Source organism: Tachypleus tridentatus, chromosome 12 (assembly GCF_004210375.1).
Source record: "Tachypleus tridentatus isolate NWPU-2018 chromosome 12, ASM421037v1, whole genome shotgun sequence".
Lineage (NCBI taxonomy): Eukaryota > Metazoa > Arthropoda > Merostomata > Xiphosura > Limulidae > Tachypleus > Tachypleus tridentatus.
This window is the reverse complement of record NC_134836.1, coordinates 65750250-65761088: the sequence shown is the minus strand read 5'-3', so window position 1 is coordinate 65761088 and position 10839 is coordinate 65750250. Positions and strand designations below refer to the sequence as shown.

The window sequence follows — 10839 nt, the reverse complement described above, 5'->3', positions numbered from 1 at the left end:
GTAGAAATATATATGCAAAACGGCTCGTTTGGGTTGAGAAAATATTTTACGTATAAGAACGAACAACGTTTCGACCATCTTCGGTCATCGTCAGGGTCACAAAGAAAGAAAGAGGTAACTGACCGGAAGCTGACCACATGTTTGGAAGGGGTTGTGTAACTGAGTGTGGGAATGTAGAGGGCGGTGTTAGATATTTGAATATATAATTTTATTTTATTATATATAATATAGGTATAAAGGCGTTCCTTTATATTGGTTTATTTTGGGTTTAAGTTGTTGTATAAGAAAGGCTTCTTTAATTTTGAGTTTGTTTATTTTGTATTTGAGTATTTTCTATGGTTATGTTGTGTTTATTTGACTTGCAGTGTTCGAAAACGTGTGAAAGTGACTTTTTATGTTCTTTGAATCCGGTTTCCATTTTTCTACTTGTTTCTCCAATATAGAAGTCGTGGCAGTTATCACATTGTATTTTATAAATAATGTTGGTGTGGTGTTTGTTAGTGTAGTTTTTACATAGTATAGACCTCAGTTTTGTGCCTGGTTTTTGAATAAATTTGGTATTAACTGGAATGTCATATTTTGTTACTAGTTTTTGCCAAATGTTGGTTATTTTTTTACTGATGTTGGGAATATATGGTATGCAGAGAAAATATTTTCTCAACCCAAACGTGCCGTTTTTGTATATATAATAGAAGTGTCCATTTCAAGTAGATGCCGCATGCAACCACCTTACAGTAGCAAGTACTGTATAGGGATTTTTGTTAGTTTTATTGATAAAACTGCAGATAAACCGGTTTTAAAGAGCTGAAGAACCAGATCTTGTATCGCGCAACATTCGTAACCTGTACCGTGGGTTTTGAGGGACTTTCGATTATTTGGATACAGGTTTAATTTCCCATAGCATGGAAACTTGTTTGTTTTTGAATTTCGCGCAATGCTACACGATGACTACCTACGCTAGCCGTCCACACTTTAGCAGTGCTATGCGAGGGGAATAGGCAACTAGTCATCACCACCAACTCTTGGACTACTCTTTTATAAACAAATAGTGGGATTGACCGTCATTATAATGCCCCAACAGCTGAAAAGGCGAATGTGTTTGGTGTGACGGAGATTCGAACCCGCAACCCTTAGATTACGAGTCGAGCGCTTTAACCATCCATGAAACTAGTGCGAATTCGAACACGTTTCTGGGCCAATACAGATTTCAGATATAGCGAGGTCAAATCTCTGTTCAAAATATAGAAAAAATACAGAGAACAGAACCAACCCCCCAAATATATCTCTCTGATTCACAGACTGGGTGCTCGAAGTTTTTCATTTCAGCTGATCACCTTTTTGAATATTTCTTCTTTCAAATATTAAAACACATTAGAAAGTAATCAATTTAACCTTGTCCTATCTTTGAGTATCACTCTAAAACAAAAATTATTTCGTTGTCCATCCTCAACATACAAATAAAATATCAGAAAACTGCATGAAACTGTAAAGCATGTTTACATATACCATATAAAACGATCATCTTTACCAAGAATATGGAATTTTCAAAATTTTTTAGTAACTTACCTGTTTCTCTTCGAATTATAATGCCAAATCTTGTTACTATTATTCATACCAGTGTTTCTTCTTTTACTACTGACTGATGTGGAATGTTTAAGGTGAAAAAAGTGAGATACTACTTTTCAACATCAGGACAATTTGTGAAAACAAAAAAGATATAACATTTTTATATAATTTTTTATCTCGGAGATGGTCAAAGCATGAAAAATAAAAGCCAAAAGTGATCATACTTATGAAAATACACACACACACACATACATATATATTTATATATAATGTGTATATAGTAGGGTTAGTCAGTTGCAATGGGACATTTGAACCAGGTTATCACCCCACTAGCTTGCCGAGATTTTACAAGTTGTCCCAGTCTGCCCCAGTACACATTATACATTCTTTAACATAGGAGACAAACACGTTTCCTTTTAAGACGTAACTTTAACAAGCTTCTACTTTCATTTTACATTCTTTCCTTAATGAACTTTTCATTCCCTGACCTCTGTAAGTTTATACTTATTCTTAAGTCTGACTGAATGGTATTTTATAGTTGTAACTGTTAAACAATTTCATTTTTTTTTCAGTCCTACAGAGTGAATTTCTTAGTTTTTGACTGACACAACATGTTAGTAGTTCTTCACCACATACTATTAGTTTTTGACTGACACAACATGTTAGTAGTTCTTCACCACATACTATTAGTTTTTGACTGACACAACATGTTAGTAGTTCTTCACCACATACTATGAAACTATTTAAGCACAAAATGGGCATTCAGTGTTATCACCTTTACAGCAGTTAGGTCAATTTACATCACCTTTCTTTGACCTCAAGTACTGAAAACATCATTGCATACTTATCGGTTACTGTGACAAAACTGTCATCATAATAACTGAAACTTTATTGGACGCAATTGCTTGTAGACCCTAAAAGAGGAATCCAATTTCCAAATTCAAATTGACATATTTTGGGTTCTGAATACAAGTCAGTATTACCTCACCTACTCATTCTGTCACTACAAATATAAATTAACAGCAGTTCAGTGTTCAGATACCTTAATGAATTCCAATTCCACAGAAAGCAGCTGCATCATTTAGAGAAGTACTAGAATTTATAAATGACAGAAGGGCCAATAATGCTACCCTTGACCCAGATTTTGCATCATTTGTAAATCCTGAAATGACTTTTTAGGGTAATTTTTTTTTTTTTTTCCAGGCTAAGGTCACAGGTTGAAAATTGTCATAACAGTTGCCACTTTGACAAATAGTAAGAAGCTAAAGCACTAAGAGTTACTAATAATGAATTAATTTAAATAAAATAAGCTGTTATTTGATTTACAAAAACATACATATAATATACCTACATTTTACTTAACATCATAATGTTAAAACTTTTTGACACTAGAATAACTATTTTATAACAACTGATGTCAATACCATGGAGACAGAACATTAATGTTTACTTTAATTCAGCTAAAAGTTGTTATTATACAGATTAATTAATATGGAAAATATTGTTAAAAAAGAAAACTTTTAATAGTAAAATGGTTGAGAATTTGGCAGGTTACAAATCAGTTGGAAGTTCTAAAATAGTAGTTATATTTAATTTTTCTATTATTAATTTCTTATGTTCAAGTACTAATAATAACACTAAGGAAAAAATAAGACAATGGACAACTGTATACAGTTATTTCATGTAACAAACATATCAGTTACTCTTAGCATGTATTACAAACAATACTATTCTGTACTTAAAAGAACACCAGTTACCTTTTATAAAACTAGTTTCCCTCTATACCACAGAATATGGAAGGCCTTACTTTTGAACTGTAGTAAAATATATCACATTTTCTCTCTTATGTAAAGTTATGTTTGTATATCACGATATTTCACTTGCAACATTTCAGTTTATTGTACTGTATCACTAATTACTTTGAGATGTAACATATACAAAACAAACGCAGATGGCCTATGAACAGCATAACAGCTGTCTAATAACGTTTAAGCACACACAAAAGATGTATAGGTAACCAAATAATGTAAATACAGGTATTAAAAAAAACCTTCCCAAAAATGATATTTTTAGAAGTTTCCACAGTATTAATATTACATTATTGGATATATTATCACATTTTAAGTAACATACAATTTGCCATAACACTCCTCTGCATAAGAAAATTTTCTCAATCCAAACCAGCCGTTTTTATGTATATATTAATCTGCCATAACTTTACGCAATGTACTATGACAATGTTAAAACCCACTACCTTCAGTACTGTGTACAGAACTAGAGTAAATAATTTTATAACAATGAGAAACTTGTGAATACATTGTTTATTGGTAATGGTATGTCAACAATACAGACAGTACTAATTCACTTAACTGTTATCAATGAAAGAAACCTCCACATACAAGTTATGCATAAACAGACAATCATCAGGTCATGTTCAGAAAGCATACCACAAGCACATCCAATTTGGTGAGGAAAACAGTTATACATCAAATATTCTCTCCAAACAGTAATCACACTGATAAGATATTGTAAACACTTTTTTTATATATAAAGAAACAGTAACTGACAAATTTGTTATTCCAATTCCATTAATGTACCTTCATTAACTGCACACAGCTTATCCCACAGTATTCAAATGCATAACTGTGCTTTAGGATCAAAATTTTACGTATCACAGGTTCACAAATAAAATCATTTGTATGCAAAATGAAATAAAATTAAAATACAGAGAAGCAGTGATGTGCCCATTAGTCCTTTTAACAAAGTTCACTGGCCTAAACACTGATTAATTTGAAGTGACCAATTATTAAAACAAAAACCTGACCCATACCAAGACTAAACTTGAAGAGAATTGACATGCCAAAATTACACCACAGTTTTTGGTTATCATTTCTTGCGAGTTCTCATACAGCCTGCATAAATAATTGTAGCAACTGTCAATAACTGCAGCTATGTGCAATATGAGAGGAAGACAAAACACATTGCTCCAAAATAGGTATTACCTCTGTGTTGTAGCTGTGAACAATGTGTTATTCCTTAACTGTTAAGTCTATGGTCTGCATTAAATTACACACGTTAACAACTCAGAGGCTTAGGTTCTCACTGTACCATTTAACATGGCACTGGCATCCCTTTTATGAACATTAAAAATACCCTAAGATTTTTTTTTTATACAGTATGCCTATATTAAGTTGTTTATAAAGTATGCCTATATCAATTCCTTACAAATATATGAAGTATTCTGGCATATTTTGATGCTGAAAAATTGTTTAAATATCATAGTTTAGTACCACTCTGAAGATATCTGTGTAGTTCACAGTTACAGTACACTGGTCATGTGGATAAAATTTCAAAGTATAGATAACCAACCAACCTAGAACTTTGTGATATATCCTGATTCCCACAATGAGTCAGGTTAAAAAATAAGAACATGTTAAATAGGTAGATAGATACTATTACTAGAATTTTTATGACAAAAAAAATGCACTGGAACAAGTACTTAACAAACAGAAGTAATAAATGAAATCATGAGAAATGTACATACATTTTTTTAAAATAATACATCTTACCACCTTAATTAACTGCTGCTATACATGTATTTTTAAATAACTAAAATGTATTTCCTGTAAAAGTGATACAGTGTAACCCACTTTCAAACACAAGATTATTTTATGAAACAAAACCAGCTAATTTAATTTACTCAATTTTCCTTATTCAACTGATAATTTTTACTATAAACATATTTAATTTGAAGTCACACAAATTAAAATAAAAAGTTCACTATAGTGCAATGTTATGCAGTTGGCTAGTTGCACTCTTGCCCACCACATACCCAGATTATAATACTGTATAAGACTATAAGGGCTGAAAAGGCAAGTTAAGGGTTTAATATATGAATGTTACATTTTTCAGCTTAATTACACAAATGCTAAGTGCTATAGTTATTAACTAATTTGCAGGCTTTATATAGTTTAGGGTAACACCAAGTTGCACAAACTTAAGTGCACGCAAGTTGATTTTTATTGGAATAGTTCAGTTGTGACTTTAAAAGTAGTTGGGATTCAAGGAGACTAGAAAACTAACTTCCATTTGAATTCCTCTAAAATTAAAGAACAGAATCAAATCAGAACATTGATTTTAATTTGTAATATTAAATACATTGTTTTTTTTCATTTTACTATACATTTAGAGGAAAAAATAGACACACTATAGGTATCATCAGTATCTATAGTTTATTTTAAAAATTCTGCTTCAATTCACAAACACAAGGCTGTGCCAGGAAAACAGTCATGACATGTTGATGCTAGTTATACCATTCATTTAAAACAACACATTTTCATCATGAAGACAGCCAGTGGATAAGTTCATTTTTCTACCAACTTCTCAGGCAGGTAGCAAACAGTGACTATGACTTTAAAAAGTTAATTTCTAACCCTGGACCCAATCTGTGAAGGTCCTTTAAACTGTTGTTATAACTGTTGATGAAGTAAACTAATAGTTAGGTAAATTCAACAATTTATGACAAATTAGCCAAAAACGAAAGATGTTTAATCAATAAACAAATGGTTTTCGTATCAGCACATCCACATACAGAAACCTGTTATGACAGACATAATGTGGAATTTTCAACCTTGACAAAAATATAACATCACAATAATTATTATTCAGTCATTGACTTCTTGTAGCTGTTTGTAAGTGAAGAGCAAAAGAATAAGAGAAAATAAAGTTTCATAAATGTTAAATAACCCACTTTCACTACCTATGAGTGCCTCTAGAATGCTAATGTTTGCTTATTATTAACTGCAATACATTATGGTATACTTTCCCCCAATGATATAAAACATGTTCTGAAACATTACAAAACTTTCATTTGAAGTTCTTAGGGAACTGGGAAAAGAAAAAAAAAGTTTGAGTTTATCAGATGAAGAATGACTGGATATTTTTAAAACAATTACTACTAACTTCAGCACTTTAAACTCATCAACTTGGCTTTAAAACCTCCATGAAAGTGAAACATTTAACCTGCCAAGTTACCAAGGTCGGGTGGTGTTTGGTCCACTGCTTTGGAATGAATATGATTTAGGAGATGGATTAATAGGGGGCATACTCGACTGTTTAGATGCACGCAGCTGTGCATTCTGTTCCAACAGGTACTCGACAGTTGAAGTTAATTCTGTAACTTGTTTTTTCAGTTCCTCTACTTTCCGTCGTAGAATTGAGTTTTCCCCTTCCAACATTTGAACATCGGGCATGGAAGTGTTTGCCATTGGGTCAGAACCAGGAGTGGGCAGCAACACCCCAGGACCATCTTGCCCATCACCAGTGGCAAAACTACTATCAAAAGCTGGCCGTTTACGCTGTGGCTGAAACTCATATCCAAAATCATCAAACTCTGAGTCACCCATAACAGGTATTCCTCTTCCCCCACCCATTTCCATTTCATATTCATGTGTCGTTAAGTGTCGGAACTTACAATAAATTCCTCGCTTACAAAAACCCCTCAAAAAGTCTTTGCAAACTGGAACCTTCTCTCCTAAAGTTTCCTGCACATGTCTCGGTAACTTTCCCGTACTTATATAATATTCTTCTTCCCGCTTAGTGCAGTGTACAAACTTGCAGTTAGCTCGACGACAACCTCTATTTTGGAAATCACGGCAGAACTTAATATCCCTGTTTCCACCTTCTTGATTTTCTTTTTCAGGTTCTGGGTGTTTGTATTTGCAGTTTGACCCCCGACTGCACACATTACGCAGAAAGTCACGGCATATATCATCATCAATTCTAGCAGTTACATTACCTCTTTCATTCCCATTGTCACTTTCAGCCATTCTGTACTAGTTTTAAATAAACAAACAGAGAAAATAAAGCAAGTTAAAAATGATGTTGTCAACAGTTTCTTTTGAGAGCTTAGCTCTATGTGTGGATAAATACAGGATAGCTACTGTTATACTTCAGCTGTGTCCTGCAACATTTGTGGCTCAGTAGTACTGTAAAAAGACAGCAAATAATTAAATATTTAACAAATAAATATACAACTAGTTCATATGTACTTAAAACAGTAACTGCACTATATGACCAGCTATATGACTAAACATAAATTAAGCATTTGTACAACACTAAGTTTTATGCAACCCCAAAATATGGGTGAAGAGATTGAAATTTTCTTGGCGAATACCAATATTCCATACAAGAGTAGGTAGTGTACTTTAAAACTACTGAAATAAATTAAAATTTAACAGAAAGATATATTTCTTTTTGTTTGCATTTATTACAAACAAACAGTACTTACTAGAATCACTAAGTTCAGAAAAAGAATAAACTGCACAAAAATACTTGGCATTAGTGTTTCTACAAACAAAAATAAACACATACACACACATGTAATATCAACTTCTACATTATCTTTGTCAAAGACAGAAAAGGGATATTCATTTAACATTCTAGCTTCTGCACTTCCATCTTAAGGTATATGGTAGTGGTAATCTTGCATACATAGCAGTATCATAAACATATATTGTTTAGAACCTGAGTTACGATTGAAATAAACACTAGATATGTTAGAACTTAGATTAGACTTTAATTTCTTAGTCTACCAAGTGAATAAACAAGATCTAAAGAAAGGAGCATTCTTAACCATAGCCAGTCTTACATTACGAGTTCATGAAGATTAATTAAATGTTCTATAAATTAGAACAGTATCAGGCTTTATCTCAATCTTTTAAATGCATTGTTATGAATTGCAAAACAAAACTAAAGCAATAGATCCTAGTATTAGTAACAATTACGTTAAAATTTACGTTTTAGTTTTACACTGATTGTAATCCTTGATGACCTTGGTTTTCGTTGATCCGTAATTTTATTAAGATAGAAACGATTTCTTACACTTTACACGCATTTAGAATTTTTAAAAAATGTCGTTTGAATAACAAATTAATTTATTTCTTAGATAATTCTCAAAGAAACGCTTCTTGAAACTGTTTCAAAATAAAAAAGAAGTATAAAACAACTACACAGGATATAAATACACAAAAGAAAACGTCAACCCTAACGTTAGGCCTAAGTTCTTTTTTGAGTGTTGCTTAATATTCGAGGTATTCCTGAAAAACGAAAGTTGGTCTAGAATGTTATTAAAATTTGACTAATTAATTCCAATGAACCGAGTTTAATACACAATAGACAATATTCCTACTCACCTGTAATGCTAACAATTATTAATTATTATAGTAATAGAACTAGCGATACCAAATATACTACAATAATGTCGCTAGCACGAACAAAACAGAAAATCAAGAATATACGAATGATAAAATAGAATTTTTGGAGGGAAATGATTGTTAGAAAATTTCGAAAAATATAAACTGTTAATACCGTTAAGAAAAAAAATATTGGCTATATGCATATTTAACTTTGTCTGAAAAAAATAATGAAAAATAAACTTTCAAAATTAATAACATTCTATAGTTAAATATAATTTTAGCAAATATAGTTTAAAAATGACAGAAATAGAGTGTTATATGTATCATATCACTCATTATTTAAAAAGTCATATTAAGAAGAAACGTGAGTTTCCTACAGAATATAATAAGCTTATTCACAGGTGTTCACAATAAAATTTATACTCTGCGTTTTGTAATTTGCATTGTATTTATACTCTACTTTGGTATTGAGTACAAAAGATACCTGTGGTTTCCAGCTTAGGCTTTGAAACTTAAATTTTCGCATTGTAAGCTGTGAAACTGAGTTGCCACTTAGGTAGATTTTTATTTTTGAAGATTCTGTTTTTCATGTGATTTTAAAGTTGTAATTTATTAATTAATAACGTCTTTCTAGTTTCTCCTGCACTCTGATGGGACAGCGGTAAGCGCAATATCCTACAACGCTAAAATTTGAAGTTCAGTTTTCTCGTAGTGGACATAACAGATAGCCAAATGTGACTTTGCACTAAAAGAAACAAACAAACTTACTTTGTAGATTTGCCAGAAAGAACGCAATATTTTCTTGGGAAAATTGCCTCAATAGCTAGATACATTTTATTTACATATCTCAAGGTAATTATAAAGCTCAGGTATGTGCCACTTTATACGTATTTGTGCTTTTACTTTAGAATTACTAGTCTTAACACCGGTGAAAGTACCACTTGATTTACATGAAACACACAAAGAATATTATTTTTGATGCGTTTCGGAAATTTACGCATCACTATACAAAGAGCTATCTGCGTATAGTTGTTACGAATTCTGAAGTGAAAGTCTACAGAAGATTCTATTAGTTAACAGTACTCAATGCCATTTCATATCTTGGTCGAATAGTTGGATTTGACAATCACTCTTATAGAACATCCATGGCTCAAAACGGTGGGGTACATTTTAGCGTCAGCGGGTCGTGAAATATTAATGCTCATATTCACGGTCAAGGCACACTAAATAGCAAGCTACAACCGGATAATTTTGTATTTAAACGTAGTGTTTAGGTAATGTTACTTCAAAGCACTAGCTTGGCAGGAGGAGGGCAATTTGATTTACATGTCCAAGTTTTTCATCTCTTGAACGATTTGACATCTAATTACAGTTTTAACTCTTTCGACTGGTGTATTTGACCACATCCAAGGTCTCATAGGTGAATTTACTTTAATCTCGCCTAAACAAATTTCAAGTTGAGGGTTCGTTGTTGAGATCGTGATGAGTAATAAATTCGAATTTGGTGTAAGAGCACTCCACGCTCGATACTGCTGCGCACAGATATATGGATAATAAAAAAGAAAAATGTCTTATATTAATTTACATTGATTCCATCTAAGAGAATTTCAAGGGCCGCGGCTATTGATAATTCCCTCTTATTTGTTTATACCATCAATACAAAATTTAGGGATAGGCGACATAGTTTGAATGTCATTGGACTGCTTATAGAAAGCTTGTTGCTACTGGACACATTCAGTATTTTCAGCTTTGAATGTGTTATAACATTGACAGTCAATATCATTACATGCTCAAAAAGACGGACAAACTCTCGTGGCGAGCTAAATATGATGAACCGCTCAAAGTTAGGGATGGCTATACCTGAACCATCAGAACATTCGACATGGCCGACTGGCCGTACAGTCCACGACTCCACCTCCGCTGAATGTACTCTTTATATTAAAATTTTTAATTCGCATTCACTAGTCCTGGAATGTAATTTATCCTATGGTGTCTGAAGTGTCATAAGTTATAAACATTTTCGGAACAAGTAATAAATTAAATGTAGCACACCGTTTTGGTTTGTAATACAACTTAC

The 10839-nt window shown here is 32.3% G+C and overlaps 1 protein-coding gene across 2 annotated transcripts; it reads right to left on the bottom strand.

Moving 5' to 3' along the window:
* Window positions 1-3870: 3870 nt before the first annotated feature.
* On the bottom strand, window positions 3871-8908 carry LOC143233443 (zinc finger CCCH domain-containing protein 10-like). Of its 2 annotated transcripts, none has more exons than XM_076469687.1 (2): window positions 8760-8908; window positions 3871-7553 (listed from the first exon to the last, which is right to left on the bottom strand). In XM_076469687.1, exon 2 carries the CDS (start codon window positions 7392-7394, stop codon window positions 6597-6599), a length of 798 nt encoding a protein of 265 aa, XP_076325802.1. In that variant the 5' UTR covers window positions 7395-7553; window positions 8760-8908; the 3' UTR covers window positions 3871-6596. The 2 variants fall into 2 exon arrangements, with proteins under 2 accessions (XP_076325802.1, XP_076325803.1); XM_076469688.1 differs by lacking the exon at window positions 8760-8908 and adding an exon at window positions 8364-8591.
* Between the last annotated feature and the right edge of the window lie 1931 nt (window positions 8909-10839).

Coding starts and splice junctions, on each gene's coding strand:
- LOC143233443 (XM_076469687.1), bottom strand. CDS start 7,394: ATGGCTGAAAGTGACAATGGGAATGAAAGAGGTAATGTAACTGCTAGA.